Source organism: Chenopodium album, chromosome 22 (genome assembly GCF_948465745.1).
Source record: "Chenopodium album chromosome 22, dcCheAlbu1.1, whole genome shotgun sequence".
Lineage (NCBI taxonomy): Eukaryota > Viridiplantae > Streptophyta > Magnoliopsida > Caryophyllales > Amaranthaceae > Chenopodium > Chenopodium album.
The window spans coordinates 2,555,366-2,573,430 of record NC_137855.1 but is presented as its reverse complement, the minus strand read 5'-3'; the positions used below and the strand labels follow the sequence as shown (position 1 = coordinate 2,573,430).

The 18,065-nt window shown below is 34.2% G+C and overlaps 2 protein-coding genes across 2 annotated transcripts; one reads left to right on the top strand and one right to left on the bottom strand.

Annotated features, from left to right (window-relative positions):
- Positions 1–399: 399 nt before the first annotated feature.
- Positions 400–5,211, bottom strand: LOC145605610 (uncharacterized). The gene is made up of 2 exons (XM_081661683.1): positions 5,050–5,211; positions 400–2,615 (listed from the first exon to the last, which is right to left on the bottom strand). The coding sequence occupies exon 2, from the start codon at positions 2,581–2,583 to the stop codon at positions 568–570; it is 2,016 nt and encodes a 671-aa protein (XP_081517809.1). The 5' UTR covers positions 2,584–2,615; positions 5,050–5,211; the 3' UTR covers positions 400–567.
- A 10,359-nt stretch (positions 5,212–15,570) lies between these two features.
- On the top strand, positions 15,571–18,048 carry LOC145606211 (G-type lectin S-receptor-like serine/threonine-protein kinase SD2-5). The gene has a single exon (XM_081662253.1). The coding sequence runs from the start codon at positions 15,571–15,573 to the stop codon at positions 18,040–18,042; it is 2,472 nt and encodes an 823-aa protein (XP_081518379.1). The 3' UTR covers positions 18,043–18,048.
- Positions 18,049–18,065: the final 17 nt, after the last annotated feature.

Below are 18,065 nucleotides of genomic sequence, written 5' to 3'. Positions count from 1 at the left end.
TTACATGCTTTAAAGAGCGGGAAAATCAGAGGAGGTGGTTGATTGGTACCCGGGAACAAGGGGATGCAATGGTTTTAGTGACGGAAGGAAGACCAAGTTAGCAAAGTGATTAACACAGCAGTTTCTATCACTTTAACAGAGAGAATTTATCAATATGGAGATAACAATTACTGTTTTTTTTGTGATAATTGAGTCTTAGGGATGAAATTAGGAGTAATTATGTTAAGCGACATATGGGTTTTCAGGTAACCCCATATTAACTACTAATTACCTAATATTTTGATAACCCATACCAGAAAACGTGGCTACAATTGCTTCATTTCATATTTTTGATCCTTTTTCCTTCAATTCGTACCTACACCTACGTCAAGGAAAAATTAAGGGCAAACACAAATATGCTAAAATGAAAATATAGAAGCCATTTTTTCTTTTACTGAGAATTAACCACCAAAGAGCAACATCAGAACGAACACCAACATATGAAATTCAAGCACAATTTTCTGGGGGTTTTTTCTTTTTTCCTTTTTGTTTACTTTTTATTCACGATACTTCTTCCCCAGCACAACCCTACAGTGAGGGAGAAGATACAAACTGTCTAGGTAAACTAAAGAGATCTTTCCCCTCAAAAGGGGATGTCCACTCCCGAGAATTGGCAGTTGATGAATCAGCTATACCCGCTCCACCATCCTGCAACCCAACAATAGGTACACCATTCCCATTGGAAGAAGACGGTCTCATAGTCATACTCATGGCAGAGGCTCCTGAATCGTACATGTGAGCTCCACTCCTAGAGAAAGATCCCAACCCATTCCACAAACCATTTTGCTTAGAGGGAACGAAACTTCGATCCAAGCTCCAGTCTATATTAGTGTAGTCACATGATGGCATTGTGCCACTACTAGCATTCCAATCCACTGGAGAATTTGACCCAGATGAGCAGGTTGAACCCACCCCGGAAAAAAGCCCCAGGGAAGAAGCAGCGGCAAGGGTTGGAGACCCACCAATCCTGGTCCACGATGCATTGCTACGTGTAGAACCTGGATTATCCATTGGACTACTACCTGGCATAAACGGTTGATGTTGATGTTGATGTTGATGCTGATGTTGAATTTGATGTTGCTGCTGTTGCTGCTGAAATTGAGCAGGATGATAAAATTGATTCGAGGTCAAGTTGTTTGGACTAAGGCTTCTAGTACTAGGGATATGAGGCAGTAACCCATTCGGCTTCAAAATCTCCGAATTAGTGGGATACCAACTAGCCGCTGTACCTGGAGGAGAAGAGCTAATGCTTGTTGCAGGGGCGGTTTTGACATTTACAGACTGAGGCCGCTGCATCATTACTACAGGCTCTCTAATTGACCCTGGCTGAAGATTCCTATATTCATTACCAACAGTTGTATACCGTGCCTCTGCCTTGGCCGGTGGAGGTGAAACCTGTAGCGGTGGTGCCAAAGAATACGAAACCGAAGGATTTGACCCTGCTCCGACAGGCCACCTTTTCTCAGCCGGTGTAGCAATTTGCTGAGGTCTAGGCCAATCTAATTTGGGCTGAACTCTGGTAACTGGTTGAACAACTTTAGGCACCGATTTGGGAGCCGGTACTCCTGGAACTGCAGCTTTAGTGTAATTAAAATCTTTTTCATCCCTTCTCTGGGGTATCAAAGTTGCCGAATTGGGTTTTGGTTGCAGCAGTCTCACATTACTCTGACTTGTTGCTACAGATATCTTACCATTACTAAAAGAAGGAGGATCCCCAATTTCTTCAGGTTTAGGCAAGACAGTTGGTTGATCCTGTTTTAGTGATCTCAAGTTCTCTTCAGCCTTCTCTAAATCACCTTCACATGTCACTATGGCCCTTTCTACATCTTGCTTTGAGCATTTGAACTTTATTTCCAATTCTGCAATCCGAGCAAGCTCTTCAGATATATCAATCTTCAGATTGTTCCCTGTGTCAATATTTTGATCTTTATGCTTATCAGCATCTTCACCTCCTTCAAAGAGCCATGCTACTGCCTCTTCCACTCGGCCTTCATTTAATATAAGAGCCATAGTTGCCCGTTCATGAGAAAATCCCATGGCCACAAGTTGCTGAGCAAGAGCTTCCAGTTTTCTGGACATAAGATAGCCACTGCAGCGTTCATGCAATTCTTGGGCACGCCTTTCCTTCTGACGCTGATGTTTCCTCTCATTTTTCTGGCGTATCTTCTCACGCTTGTCATTATCAGCGCCTGGGATTACCTCTTGCTTGATTGCAGCATTTGATGCCTTATCTTTATTATGTTCTTCTGACTCCACAGACCGACTATCATTGTTGGAAGCAGAATCATAATCACCTCCACTTCCATGAGTGCTCCCACTATGGTCATCGGAATCATCTATGTTACGGAAACGACCATTTGCATGAAGTGTTGGAGCCAAGTATGTAGATGATGCCTCAAGAGTATGAAATGTCCCCAGCAATGGATTATATGCACTTGCTGGAATTCCAGTACCTCCATTTACAGCTGCAGAGGACTTTGATGGAGTCTTTTGTTCCTTTCCCGCCTTTTTGTCCTTAGACTTAGATTTGGAAACCGATGACATCTTGCAAAGACACGACAGGTGGATTTATGATCCTGACAAAGATAATAAAAACAATTTCATTTTTGATGCCTTAACATGTGCACAATTGAAACCAAAGGCTAAAATGCATAAAAATCAGTGAAACAGGTAAGTGGAACTGAAAAGGTTAAAAGAGAGGTCAAGAAAAAGAGTACTCCGTATGATAATTAACAGTACCACAGACTTGGCTCTAATACACGAACAAAAAGTCAAAATTCAAAACTCATAACTCATACAAAAACATTCCACAATTTACATTCCAACATATGAGACACATGTGAGCTATGTGACCCTATGGAAAAGGCAAGCATAGCAAAACACAGCAAAACTTGGAGAGATGCTCATTATAAAACTGATCGGGCGTTGGAGGGGGTAATATTATATACATTAAAAGCAGAGACAATTTTAAGGCAAAGACAACTAAGATAACCCAGAGTATATATGTAAAGACATAGTTTGAATGACATGCAGCAATGACTATGCAACCATGATAGGTGCCATTTAAATGATCAATTATGGCTTCATGGGATGCAACAGAAAACTTGAGAGCAAGGGTGAAAAAAAGAGGAGGAGAAGATATTCATCGAGTTTGCAATAATGGTAGCACCTTAATTTTCAATATCTTAGAGGTGGCACCTTAATTTCCAATATCTTAGAGGTGGCACCTTAATTTTCAATATCATGGCACCTTAATCTTCCAACATTAGCACACATACAATTAAGAAAAGATTTTATTTTTATCAAACCACAATAGAACTATAATTATGCCACAACCAAACCGATTCTTAAAATTCTTTAGCTTCGGAAATTAACATAAAGCATATTTTTCAAACAGTAAGAATATAAATTGTGTAACACAAGCCCCTCTTGATTGTTCCATAACAGTTAAATTCTCTTACACAGCAATTTATTCTCAACCACAAAATCAAATCCTAATAAAATTTCTAATCCGCCAAAACTTAATATGTTTTTCTACTTAACAAACCATGATAAAATACTACCTTGACATTCTTGCCAAACTTTAAATTCAGAAATGCATATAGAAAAACTACTTTACCTCCTATTCAGAATGAAACACAAATTCAGATTACTATACTATCACGAATCTTAAAAAGCAGCATCCAACTGTATTCCAAGACACTAAACAAATATTTTTATCAGATGTCTCCAGAGAGACAACACACTAAACAAAGATTAACAAAACCTACTACTGTAGAATGAGCAAAACACAAAGAACAACATATCCGCAGTTTAATTTTATTTTATTTTCAAATTATAGGTGCCTAATTAGAAGACCAGAAAATTAAGGAAACTCCAGAACATCATAAGCATAAGCGGCAACATCCAAAGGTCCCAAACAGGCACACGTTATTACTCAAAGAACGAAACTGAGGAAACAGGACATAAGGAAGGATAAACAACATACAGAAAGATAAACCAATTAATTGGACATCTACATCAAAGGCCTCGGTTCTCAAGTTTTTCACCCATATTAGTCTGTCTGCTCTATGCCCCTCGAAACGAAACATACATCCTAAATGCAACTGTGCTCTGGAAATGCATTCCCAGCAAACAAACACAAAGCACTAGTCTCTAAAGATTTTCTCTTCACTCGTTACAAGACTTAATTAGCTAGCCATTTCTGTCAATCATATATATCTCAGCACAAGGGAAAAAAAAAGGCAAATCCATCTTCATACACTATTATGCTCCTCTGAGTTAATGAAATCCCCGAAACATGTCACTGTGATCAGAAAAATACCCGAACTTCCAACTAATTATTCAAAAGAACTCTCCACACACACCCTTAATAGTAGAATTTTATACACTCTCTCTGAGATAAGACTGTCATCTCTCTGAATACTTCCGCTACACATACTCGAGTTTTCAATTCAATTACAGCAACAAAACTTAACACCCTGTTCTTTTCCTAGAACAATCCATAGCAACAAATACAACATATGAACAAATATATAATTAAAAAAATTGGAATGAATGCGTTCAAATTATCAAACTAATACAAGTAATAACAGCATTTCAGTTGCAAAAATAAAAAAAAAAAAGTAACTGAACCGACACATAAAATATTAAAATGAGTCAAGATTATAATATCAAACTAATTTGTTCATTCAAAAGAAAAATTTGAGAACAAATAATTCAATACCAATAAGTTGATCATATAAGCATATAATCACGTTTAATTTCTAATTCCCCAAAACTTTCCGAATCTAATATGTTGAAATTCCGACAATAGCTCAACCCTAACCCCAAAACGATCGAAAATTGAACATCCAAAAATTGAACACCGGCAACTTTCGACAACAAATGAATCCCAATTGACGCACAAAATGCAATTCAATCATAAAATTAGGGCATAAATTACAGCTCCAACCAAAAAAACTAACATTTTCTGGAAAATTCGAAGAGAGAGAAAGAAGAATCACGAACCTGGTTAGAAATTTAGGTAAAATCAAGAAATGAACGGATCGATTGATAGATCAGAAGGTTGAGATGACGATTGTCGGAAATAGGAGAGAGAAAATTGGGGAAATTGGAGATGGGAGGAGAGAGAAATTGCGAGGCTGAAACTGAATCGAAACGAATTAGGGTTTTTGATTGACACGACGACGATAATGATGAGGAAAAAGAAGAAAAAAGGAAAATTAAATTGGGGAAACTATTAAAATTATTTTCGGAAATAAATAAAGGAAAAAGGAAAAGGGAAATTGTTTTTTTTTTTTTAATTATTTTATTATTATTCTATGGGCGACGTGGCTTTTTGAGGAGTTTTTACTTTTATTATTTTGCTGGTTTTTTTTGGGCCAAAAGGAGTTACTGTGTTGAGAAACAGTTGGGGCCCAGCATTAAAAATGTAACTGTAAAAATTCGGTAATTTTTACAGCTTTAATTTCTTTGCATGTCGTGCATGTGTTTCTGTCTCACCACTATTTTGAGAAAATAAAATTGATAAAAAAAACATGGAAATACGAAGTACTTGTATAATATAAATAGTTTTAAAATAATATTGTCGGTTTTTTCAGGCTATTTATAAGTTTGAAGCTCACCTTGAGCTTATAAATCCTGCTCAAGCTTGGCTTAGTAAGAATAATTTGAGTTTGAGTTATTGACTTGGTTAAGATTGTTTAAATATTAAGCACAATAAGGGGCTTAAGCCCTTAACTGATTGACTGAACTGAATTGAACTGAGATGAACTAAACTGAACTTATTGGAGCTGAACTAAACTAAACTAAACTAAACTAAATAGAACTTATTAGAGCTGCTCTGAGTTGAACTGAAAATAATATAAAGAGAACAGGCCCTAAGTATCGAAATAAAACACAAGTAGTATTTTACTATTTTTGTAATGAATGGATATTCTAGCACTTGGTATGACGAAATCAAACAAAAAACATCAAATATTCAAATATGTGATTTGTATAACATATCTTAATTCTTAAGTGAATAAGCTTTCAAGTTTAAGTAACATTGGGAATATGTTCAAATCGTTTAGTATCCAAATTGAACTATTATGTTAAGCTTTAGCTTAGATCATGAACAAACAAAGGCTGGATTGTTTTCTTCATGAACCATTACACAATCACATTCACCGCGACATAAACATGATTGCACATAGATCATATTCGCAAAATGTACGTAGCTATAGAGGTATCTAGATGTAAGTTGTGGTAGCAGAGAAGTTCATTGTAGAAATATAATTATGGGCCGTCAATAAGCTATTAGATGTGAAGATTGGTAGTAATTAAATGGTAATAATATTTACATTTAAAATGTTTGGTAAAGTAGCTATGGACTAATTGTACCTTTAAAAAACATTTCCCCCCCAAAAAAAAAATTAAAATAAAATACCAACAGCTACTTTCATTTTTCATGAACTATATACACAACATCAAATCAATTGAGCATAAATCAAATGAAAATTGTAAATTATGTTGGCGATTTGTATGGAGATTGTTACGGTTTATAAAGCTATTGGATTTTTTCCCTTTAAATGAATAATCCCATCAAGGAAATGTAACAAAGCAAGTTAATTGAGAATGAATCAGATGAAATTTGTAAACCGCGTGTCAGTTGTATGGAGATTAATATATAGTTAATAAAGTCAGTGGATTTTGCCTTAAAAGAAATTTTTCCAGTAATGAAATGCAATAAAGCTAATCAAATCAGTTGAGAATAGATCACATGAAAATTAAATTGCAGCGGTTTTATAAAGTTAAGATCAATACAGTACAGCTAATAAAGTTAGCTAGTTTTCCTAAAAAAATAAAGTATCCTAGCAAGGAATTGCAACAAAGCAAATTAATCAATTGGGAATTATAAATCACATGAATTCTAAATCGTGTTAGCAATTTTATAAAGGCTAGTACAACAAATAAAGATAATGTAGTTTTTTTTTCCCCTAATGCAGCTGAGAATAAATCACGTGAAAGTTGTAAATTAAGTTTGTGGTTTTATGAAAACTGTATAACGAATAAAGTAAGTGAGTTTTTCCCTTGTAACGAACTATCCAGCTATCCTAGCAATAAGGAAATGCAATAAAGTATGTTAAGTAACTAAGCCGAGAATAAATCACATGACTTGGAAATTGCGTTAACGGTTTATGGAGACTTGTAAAGTTGATAAACTTGGTGATTTTTATCTCTTAGAAGGAATTATCTTTGCAATGAAATGCAACGCAAATCTGTTGAGAATAAATCACATGAAAATCGCAAATTGCATTAGCAATTCTCCAAAGACCAATACATGAATTCTTAACCTGCAACCAAGCAACCACGAGCTAATGTGTGCGACTTACATTACCTCCGATTTTTTTTAGTTGCAACTATGAAATATTTTTGGTATAGGTAAGAAAATTGCTATACAAGTAATAAAACTCCCTCTATTTACATCAAAACTTCAAAAAAAAAAAAAAAAAAAAAAGAAAAGAAAAAAACACACACACACTCAAAAAGCGAGCCAATTTCGGCGGTTGGCGCCTTGCAGAAGGTTTGCTCAGTTGAACTTCCCGCAATTTCTTACCATCCTCAATTACTATTGAAATTCGCACTAATTGAATAAATTAGGGTTTTTGGCGTTGTTGATTATTACAATTTTCAATCGACGATGGAGTGGAAATTGGATTCTTGCTTTTCTGCTGTATGTCTCTATACTTTAATCTTCTTTAACTTTGGACGAATTAATTCCTAGAAATTAGTATTTAAACTTGCAATCATCTATATTAAATTTATCTTCTACAATTATTTGCGGGTTTTGGTGTTGTGTTTTGTATATTAAATCTTCTATACAACTTCAATTATATCTCAGGAGAATTAAAATGATTAGGACATGGTATTATGATTGATTTATAGTGATATTCGACTGCAATTTTATTACTAATTGGGATAAAGTTGCGTACATTTGTCCTCGACTTCTGACGAAATTGACAGTGGGTTGTTGTTGTTGAAGAAAACTGGGTTAAGGAATGAATAATTAGTGATATTTTGTGACTTTTTTCGTGTGAATTCGTCGTTAGATATTGATATATGATGTTATTGTAACAAATTCTTTGGTGGGGGGAGGGTGATGATGACACCGTTTGATCAAAATTGGTTTAGAAAGTGGAATGTTGGCATTGTAGTGGAGGTAGATATTAGTTAGATAGGTGTATACTCTTATCAAAAGTGATGATTCAATTCTGGTAAGTGAAATGTACTTGGTTAATTGAATTCTGTGATATTCACCACATATTACAGGTTGAAGTACTTTATCGGCTTTATCCTATTAGGCTGTATTGCTTTTTATTTTTGGGTTTGTGGAGGGGTGGGAGGGGCAGGGGGGGTGGGGTGGGGTGGGGAGGAGGGGGGGTTTGAGGTCTGAGGCTCCTGCAAGTACCAGAATGTGAATAAGAATCAAAGTGTCCTAGCAGATGAGAAATATGGTTGTCAGACTTGGACACGGGTTCAAGAATCATAGCCAACAATATATATACTATGCCTTGTAATATGTTTTAAGTAGGACCAGATTCTTTTAATCAACGTTTCCTGCATTACTCTTGTTGAAAAAATAGTGAAAGGCAATGTTGGGAATTTTGGGGTACTGAAGGCTTGAAGAGGGTCCATTTCCTCTTCAAGTGGTACGTGTTGAAGCTGAATGCTTTCTGAATTGCTACTTTGACCTTTGGTGTCCTTGAGATTTGATGATTGTCTTTATCAATGCTCTATTATCTATAGTTTACTGCTGGCTAATCATCACAGATAATGCAGCTATCTAGGATCCTATTCGCTGGGAGGTGTTGTGGTTATCTTTTTTTGCAACAGCCTTGAATTATGAAAATTATGCATCTGACAAGGGTATGAAAAGGTTGGACATGAATGTTCCTCTTCTAATACGTGAGTTTTCAAAAGTCTAAAGTATCTGGCATTCCTAGTATAATCATACTCATATGTCCTGATTTACTTCGAGGAATTCTATGTCGGCTTTAGCAATTTCTTCAGTGCTAGTTTTGTGCAACCCATATATTATGTTTGAGATATTACTCTTTAGCCTATGCAGCTGAAGCTTTGGAACTATACCTACAAGATCTCTGTGATCAGATGTATGAAATTTCATTGACACAAAGGGAAAATATTATTAGAGGTGATTTGCAGCCAATGTACATGTTTATTAATGTACTTTATGTACATACTTAATATGCTTTATGCTCTTTTGCAGTAATGTATAAAACCAGCAAACCAATAATTTCAAAGGAAAAAAAACACTTATATTCCTGCTAGAGATAGCATATGATGATGTTATCTTATACTTTGGTCATTATCCAATTACATGTTATTCTACCCCTGGTTTAATGAAAAATTCCAGCATCCCATCCAGATTGGTGTTCTTCATCTGTTGAGAACCTGATTTTGACAGTGAAAACCCCATGCTCAGTATAGTATTGCCTGGGCATGTCATATGATCAGAAAGATTTTCATGATGCTTCAGTTTAGTATTGCCTGGGCATCCAGGGTTGTGAATGAGAACATTTTCTTTATTAGTAAGTTAATTATGCTTTCTTTTTTTTTTTTTTTCTGATTTGTGATGAGACTTGCCGGGCAGGGTATACTAATAGTGGTAGAAGAGGACGAGGAAGAGGCAGAGGTATAGGAAGAGACTGGACAAGTGGACAGGGCAGTCAAGGAACTGCAGTCTGCAGGTGATAAGTTTGAAGATGATCCAGACATGCAACTATGCAAGCAATGATGATCTATGTGGGAGTTTATTTTGGAGATTTCATAGTTGACCAGGCATCAGTCCAGGACTTTGACTTGAATATGGACCTGGATGCAGATGATACTGTTGCCACAACTTCAGATCTGGGACTCGATAATACAGCAGTAGATCCTGTTATAGAATTGGCACTTGATGAATACCCAGAGTGGCCTCTCATTGAGATGGGAACTATTGCAATCAATGCTGCTCAATTGGCAAGCTCCAATCAGCAAATAGGAGAGGATGAAAACTACGATGAAGAGTGAGTTATCTTTCAGTTTTTGTAAATCAGTTGATATTGATTGTGTTCTGTCTGAATTAGATTAGATGTACATAAACTTGACTAAATTTGTGCCCTATCTACCATTAGAGAATTAAGGTAGGGAATTTAAAAGTTAAGACATACTTTGACTAGATATGCGTGCCCTGGCATTGAGGAATTGGGCTAGGGAATCTGTTTATGTACACATCTGTAGTCTTATAATATGCTGTTTGCTTATCTGAATGGTCAGTTTTGCCAGAAAATCACTATCATCATGTTAGAAACAACTGACATCAAGTGATATTATGTGATAGTAAACCATTCACTTTGGCGTCTTTAGTCAGATTTTAAACAGAAGTACAATTTATTCAGAATTTGAAGTCAGTACGATTTTGAGGAATCACTGTCATACTTCCTTCCAGCGTCCTCTTCTGCCTGTCTGTTGATGAAAACCTTTTCAACTGACTCAATATCTTGCTTGGTTTGTGTCATTGAAATTCACATACATCTTTACTGTAAGCACCTTAAAATCACCTGAAGTTCTTGCTGATTAACTGTATTAATTTTTTTTTTTCTTTTCCAGATAATTTGCTTGCTATGACTAGTAATCCTGAATAATTGCATAAAACAACAAAGTAATCCTGAACAATTGCATAATACAATGAAGTAATCCTGAACAAATCGTGCTTTTTAAATCAAATGTATGCACAGATTTTTTAGCAATCCTTACTTTTCTATGTGAACTCATGAAGTAGTCTCAAGATGCGTTATTTATCTTCACAAGTGCTTTTTCCTCCTGTTGTATCTCCCGTTTTTGCTTCCTCTCAAGCTTCTTTCTTCTCTTTATAAATAATAGGCATTCTGATATTATAAATAGAAAACCAAACCTGGACCGAGAATATGTTTGAAAAATTCTCTTTAAAGACATAAGATAACAAGTTTGATACATATTTAGCTTCACTATGATTATAAGAGGTCTTAGGGTTGTGTTCTGCTTGTGCCATTCTGTATACACTATAGAAAAATCAATAAATCATGAGTTGACTCTGGAGAAAATTCAAATCTTCATAGACAGTTCTTTGTTTGTTTTGGCTTGATCAGTGTATAGTCTACAGTTTACTTGTTCTAAACGGTTTGATGGGCTAATGGTGATTAGAGATATTCAATGTATCATAATTTATTCCATGGTAATGCATATGGTAGGTGAGTTTTATTCTTAATTGAATTCTAGGCTTTCGACCGAGTTCAGGTACGAGTATAGATGGTAGACCACTTGTTCATGGGAACTTGTGGGGCTGATGGTAACTAGAGAAAATAAAAGTCTAAGTCAATGCATAAATTAAAATCTACAATGGCAGGACACTTGAAAAGTCTCTTGACAATGACGGTAATGGAGGGCGCTTGGGGTTGTAATAATTGTAGATATGGATGGGTTTTTTGGGATTAGCTTACCTTCATGGGTTTTATTATAAACAATACTAGGTTAGACCCCGTGCCATGCACGGAAATTTTTAATAACTAATTTTAAATTAACATTGTATAAGTAAATTTACATATGTGAATATTATGATGGATTATAAAATAGCCTATTTGTCAAGTAGATCTTTTAAAATATGCATTTGATTATGGAAGGATACATGCATACATCAAATATTTTTATTTATGTAAATAAGAAATTTGTTTTATATTTAAGTTTATAATTGGCAATAAATATTAGGACGGATCAAATCTTTTTATTTATGTATTTGTTTTTTAAATGGAATTTTTTTAAAACAAAATTTAAAAATTAAAAATATAATCGACACACCAGGAAATGACACGTGTCATTGCTGGTGTGTCTTTTAGTATATAGTAAAAGTGTAAGACCCGTGCCATGCACGGATTAAATTAAATTATTATTATTATTATTATTATGATTAATAATGGTCATAATATAAGACAACCTTTTTATAATCGGTATTGTTAATATATTTTTTTTACGGAGAATTGGAAGTTAATTTAGTAAATGTTTGGCCATTTTTTATAATTATATACATTAATACATATATAAACTAATGAGTTTAAAGATATTGTGTCAAGACTGTTCTTTAATATTGATTTTTTTTAAAAAAAAATACCATCCAACATTTCTATAGTTAAACTTTTAGATCCATATATAAGGTCGTGGTGGGTACATATATTTTATTTATAAGGACAAAATATATTAATTAAAATTAACAAACCCAATCGCAAGTTAAGCATTAGTACTTCAAGAATCTAAACATACCAATTCAATTAGTAATTTAAGCAATTGAAAACAAATCATTACCATGAAAAATATAGGCTTTAACAAATTCAATTAGCAAAATAATCAAACCCAAACTAAACATTGTACTACATATGTGAATTTAAATTTCACGAATTCAATCAGCAAACTAATCTTAACTTATCCGATTCAATTAGTAATTTAAGCACATTAAAACTAATCAGAATTATGAAAAACATAAGACTTAACCAATTCAATTAGCAAATCAATCAAACTGATACTGACTAACTATAGTATATGAATATAAACTAACTAATATATGAATTTAAACTTAACCAATTCGATTACCAATTTAAGCAAAGAAACTAACTAATACTATAAAATCAAACTTAACCGATCCTAAAGAGGGTATAATAGCACTTTACATAGAAAAAATTAAACAATAGCATCTAATCAACATAGTAAGGAAATGAGTGATAATTCCTCCAAAAAAAAATGTTGAGATGATAATTAAGCCAATGACCCTACATTATTCATCATTCATTTATTACGTGTCTGCAAAACAAAACCAAAACAGAAAATATAAAGGCAAATAAATACATGTGATGTTATTGGAAGTATAATTAATGAAATAAAAGTAATACCTGTAGAAGTATTGACACCCATAAGCTATAGCATTGTTCCTTTTGCTACTTGTACAATTCTTCCATTCTGTATCATGTGTTTTAATATCCAAATTTAAGTGAACGAAAAGAACTTTCAAGCAATTTTACCAAAGAATGTTAATTAAATTTAAAAAAAATTACCTCATGTCACATTTTGAAACACTTCTTTATATACTACATTTTGAGTAGTATTATATGTCTTACCTTCCTTATCACATATTAAAATTTTCAGCCCACTTTTTTTTGTAACCCTTGATATTGCAACATATATTTAGATAGTATTGTGGAGTATAAAATAATATTGGAAGTTTGAAAAGATTTTATACTACCTTTTCACATTATTTCTGTTTTGTGAATGATATGGTTGATATAATTACTATGTATATATTTATTATGTAAAGAATAATAATCAATACTAAGAAAAAAAATATAATAAACCGATTCAAGAAAGATAAAGAATAATCAATTGATTATATATGGTTTATATATAGGGAATAGATCTTATATAAATATGTAAAATTAAAATTTTTTACTCGTAAAATTCCATGAATGCCGCCACAAATCAACCATCTGGAGCTCGTCATATCTGTTTCACCGCTTTAAGACTTTGATCTACAACCATATAATTTGACAATATTATGTTCTTTAATTGGTTCCCAAATTTAACTACTTGTCTTCTTTACAATTGATTGAATAGAAATGCTGAAATATTCCTTTAAATCTCATATTAACATAACATTGTATTACATAAACTACTAAACCGATTCAAGAAAGGTAAAGAATAATAATCAATCCTAAGAAAAAAAAAAGAAGTTAATTTTTTTATGCAATTTCAATTTCAATCAATTGGCGAACTACCTAAATTGAAACATTGTAAATTAAACCTAAATTTCATAAAATTCTCAGCTAAAACATTTAAACAAAAATGAAAATCAAATATAGCAACAATCCAAAAAATTAAAGTTGATAAATTGATTCAAGAGCAATAAAAATGAAAAATAAAAAGCACTAACCTGTAATTGAATCGGAATTAAGGGTTACAAAATGGGGATGATGCTTTGTAATTGTACCTAAATATCTCCGAAGTGTTAAAAATTGCTTCTTTCAAAGTTTGAAGAGGTGAAAAGAACATCAGTTAAGAAAAAGAAAAGAGAAAGAGTAAGTTCTAGATGTTTAATCTTTGGGATTCTAGAATCATGGTGAAGTGCTCTGTATTGAAGTACTGAACTATTCATTTTCGTGTGTTTAAACATTAAATAATATATAATAATAATAATATATAAGAATATAATAAGGAAATAATTATATATTATATATAATAATAATAAAAATATAATATAATAATTTAGGAATTAATGAAATTGGCGGGAAAAGAAGAAATGACGTTGTGCCAAGTGTCATGAAAGGGTTCGCTTTTAGTATAGGTTAATAGATAGATTGATGATTCAGTTCACAAGTGAAGTTAATTAACAAATTTTAATTTACAATCATGCATCATGTGTTGCTACTTTGCTTATGATACAGTTATTTTTTTTACAATTATGAAATTGATGTTATTTTGTTTGGTCTGCGATTGTTCTATGATTTGCTGTCTCACCACTTGTTCGAAATAGATCATCCCAAAATTGTTATTATTTTTTGACTTCTTTCTTGAGAAGGCAAAGCCAACGTCATATGACTTTGTTGAAATGATACATAATCTGGTAAATCAACCCAAATTGTTAACAACTCTTCATTTAAAATTTAAAATAAGAAGGAAGCTTCTGGTCATAGTCTTTAAATTAGAAGGAAGCTTCTGGTCATAGTCTTCAACTCTTCATTCTGCATAATTCAAGCATCCATATATAGTTCGTTCTTTAGAAATTCTAAACCCCAGTGGAAACTTATTATTTAATTTCCTTCGTTTTTTATTAGATGCATCACTTTCTATGTATAGAATTTTCAATTTAGGGGTCGTTTGGTTGACAAGGGAAATAACTTCCCATAGGAATTGACAAATTATGGGAATTAACTTCCCACATTAGAATTCCCATGAATTGTTGAAAGTTGTTTGTTATTCATGGAGGAATTTGCAAATCATGGGAATTTCAAGTTACCAAGGGGGTACTTGGTAATTTAATTCCCATGTTTTGTGGGAATTGGAAATTCCCATGAATTTGAAATTCCCACATTTTTTATGTTTTTTGGTCAACCAAACAAAACCTCAATATCCAAATTCCCATGAATTTCTATTTCCCCCATTTCTTTTGTGCAACCAAACGACCCCTTAGATGCTTCACTTTTTCTTTTAGTCAATAAATTCTCTCTATCTTTCTCATATCACATGGGCCCTTCTTTCAATTTAGATTTAAAAATTGTCTAGGAGTCTGCAATTTCAAAAGTGATGTATCTAATAAAAAACGTAGGAAGTACAAGTCCTTACAATCAAGGAGTAAGTCTACTTGAAAAACATACGAGTTTTTATTTAACTTTTTTTTTGTTATTTTGGGTTAGCAGTTTGCAATACTAGCAAAGATAGAGTACTAACCAAAGTCTGATGAAATTTCAGGTCATGTTGAAAGATTATGGAGTAACATGGGTATCAGGTACACTAAAAATTCTCTTATGCATTTGGTGTTACTTTCTTTCTAGCAACAACATCACCCTTGTTAAAAGCCTTTCTTCATATGCTAATGTCTCGAATTCATTGGAAAACAATAATAACTGGCTTATGAATGGAGGGAGCTATTATTCTGATGATAATTATATTATTAGAACAGCCTTGTACTCTCCAGAGTACATCCATCGTAATTATAATAAGTATGGAGTTTTGATAAGTACTGATTATTATCCTCCGTTTGGATTTGGGCTTTTTGCCCGTCAAACTGCACCTGATTCATATGTACTTGTGATATATATTGGGAAGGAGAATTTTTCCCCTGTGGTTGTTTGGTGTGCCAATCAAGGTCATCCTGTTCAAGGGCTTGCCACACTTGCTCTTACATCTGAAGAAGGTTTGGTATTAAGGGATGCAGATGGAAGTTTTGTGTGGTCTACCAATACCCATGGCCTTGCAGTGAGGTCAATTCAGCTGAGAAGTGATGGGAACTTGGTCCTTTTAAATGGAAATGGGAAAATCATCTGGGAGTCATATAATTACCCAACTAATACGTTAATCCATGACCAGCGTCTTCCACTGGGACATAGATTAATGTCAACAACATCAAATTCAAGTGATTCCCCAGAGCTCTTTTATGTTATTCGAGATCACTATGGTCTTCATGCTTTTGTTGATTTGAATCCTTTACAATACTATGGTTTCCGGCATATTGAAGAAGATAGTTGGAATGATATCTACTTAATCAGATCGCCCTTGTATCCTGATGAGTACACTTATAAGAATAGTTATATGCGTCTTGATCAAGATGGACACTTACGTACATATATTTGGAAAGAAGGTGAGAATTACAACAGTGATGTCTTTGATAATGATAATTGTTCATACCCTACAGTTTGTGGAAAGTATGGAATTTGTAAGGATGGTGGTAAATGTAGTTGTGCAGCAGGCGGGGATGATGGTAGCTGGGATTACTTCAAGCCAGTTAATTCATTTGATTCCAGTTCAGGATGTAGCCTTGTTACACCTCTATCTTGTCCTAACAACCACAATCTCCACAGTTTTCTAGAGTTTGATAATGTGACCTACTTTGCCCTTACTCCCTCTCTCACAGAAATAAATGTTGAGAGCTGTAAAAGTGTGTGTTTGAATAATTGTTCGTGTAAAGCCGTCTTCTTTCGTTACCATATGGATACCTCTTTTGGTAATTGTACACTAATTTCTGAGATACTCACTTCGATGGATGTTTCTGATCAATATTTGGCCTATAAGGCCGTTGCATTCATCAAAGTGCAACACAAGGCATCAACAAAAGCTTCATTATTGAAGAAAATATCGGTACTTGTATCTTCTGGGTTGATAGTCTTATTTGTGGTTATTGTGTTTATGATACGGAGGCGAAAAAGTAATAATGCCAAGGATTTTGATTGTTCCCTTGATGTTTTTGTTGATAACATAAGTCGGTTCTCTTTTGAAGATCTGAAATTGGCAACCCAAAACTTCCAAACAAAGCTTGGCCGAGGAGGATTTGGGTCTGTATTTGAAGGTACATTAGGTAATGGAACAAAAGTTGCCGTAAAACAATTGGAATCAGTAGGCCAAGGGAGGAAGGAATTCCTGGCCGAGGTCAATACAATAGGTAGCATTCACCACTTCAATCTAGTGAGGCTAATTGGGTTTTGTGATGATGGACTGAATAGACTTCTTGTCTATGAATACATGTGTAATGGGTCACTTGAGAAGTGGATCTTCAACCAAGACAAATCACAGACACTAGGCTGGAACCTACGTCGAAAGATTATTGATGGTGTGGCTGTGGGGCTTGAGTATTTACACGAGCACTGCAATCAAAATGTGATCCATTTTGATATCAAACCTCAGAATATACTCCTAGACAAAGACTTCAACATCAAGATTTCTGATTTTGGCTTGGCAAAAATGGTAGACCGAGATCAAAGCCATGTTATGACCATGGTAAGGGGGACACCAGGATATATGGCTCCAGAGCTGGTTACTGGTCGTGCCATCTCTGTTAAAGTCGATGTCTACAGCTTTGGGGTTCTTGTCCTAGAAATTGTGTGTGGCCGTAAAAATTTTGGTTCATCAGACGGTGATTGTCTCATTAACTTGGTGAAGGTGAAGGCTGATGAAGATCAACTCTCTGATCTAATTGACGAGCATGGTGAAGGTATGCAACAACACAAGGGAGAAGCTGTGAAGATAATGAAGATTGCAATATGGTGCTTGCAGCCTCACTTCATCAGGCCAACAATGTCAATGGTGGTCAAAGTTTTACAGGATCTTCCGAACATGGAAGCTTTAACTGATCTCACCTACTTAAACATGGTCCACGAAGCAGCTCCAATGGAAGCAAATTGCGGCTTTTCAGTCTGTCCTACAGAGTCACTTTTGTCTGGACCTCGTTGATGTTTTTTTTTAATCCAATTATA

Bases quoted from the DNA above. Each gene is read 5' to 3' on its own strand.
- LOC145605610 (XM_081661683.1), bottom strand. From the start codon at position 2,583: ATGTCATCGGTTTCCAAATCTAAGTCTAAGGACAAAAAGGCGGGAAAG.
- LOC145606211 (XM_081662253.1), top strand. From the start codon at position 15,571: ATGTTGAAAGATTATGGAGTAACATGGGTATCAGGTACACTAAAAATT.